The sequence below is a fragment of the Acanthisitta chloris genome, unplaced genomic scaffold (genome assembly GCF_000695815.1).
Source record: "Acanthisitta chloris isolate BGI_N310 unplaced genomic scaffold, ASM69581v1 scaffold21606, whole genome shotgun sequence".
Classification (NCBI taxonomy): Eukaryota; Metazoa; Chordata; class Aves; order Passeriformes; family Acanthisittidae; genus Acanthisitta; species Acanthisitta chloris.
This window is the reverse complement of record NW_008676756.1, coordinates 5988-6432: the sequence shown is the minus strand read 5'-3', so window position 1 is coordinate 6432 and position 445 is coordinate 5988. Positions and strand designations below refer to the sequence as shown.

At 61.3% G+C, this 445-nt stretch overlaps 1 protein-coding gene across 1 annotated transcript in view; it reads right to left on the bottom strand.

Annotated features, from left to right (window-relative positions):
• TBRG4 (transforming growth factor beta regulator 4) overlaps positions 1-445 on the bottom strand; it is a gene marked incomplete at its 5' end in the record, with an annotated part of 7612 nt that overhangs the window by 1870 nt on the left and 5297 nt on the right. The window contains one exon of the mRNA XM_009076259.1: positions 197-310. Within this exon, the coding sequence (XP_009074507.1) occupies positions 197-310 (114 nt within the window). The remainder of the gene's footprint in view (positions 1-196; positions 311-445) is intronic.

The window sequence follows — 445 nt, the reverse complement described above, 5'->3', positions numbered from 1 at the left end:
TCCCTCTTGTCACCTTCTCTTCCTCTCCTGTCACCTCCTCATCCCTTTTCTGTCCCCCTCTTCATTCCCTCCTGTACTCCTTCTTGGGGGAACCCCCTCAACTCCAGCCCCACGTCATCCCCCTATTTCCCTTCCTGTCCCCACTTCTTGCCCCCTCCTGTTCCCTCCCTGTCTCTCCCCTCAGGGGCTCCTGCCTACCTCTTGGCCCCGGGTGGCAGTGGCTTTGTCCCCTCAGAGTGGGACAGGTGTGGGGCAACGAAGTCCCTCACAGGCAGAGGTTTGTTGTCACTGTCCAGCACCACCTCAGCATCTGCAGGGACATGAGGCACGAGGGGACATGGAGACTCAGAGACACCTGGGGGCTCTCTCTGACCCTCACCCCAGTGACATGTCCGTGGGGTCCATCCCCTGGGGTCCCACAGGAGGGGACACAGGGCTCAGGGAC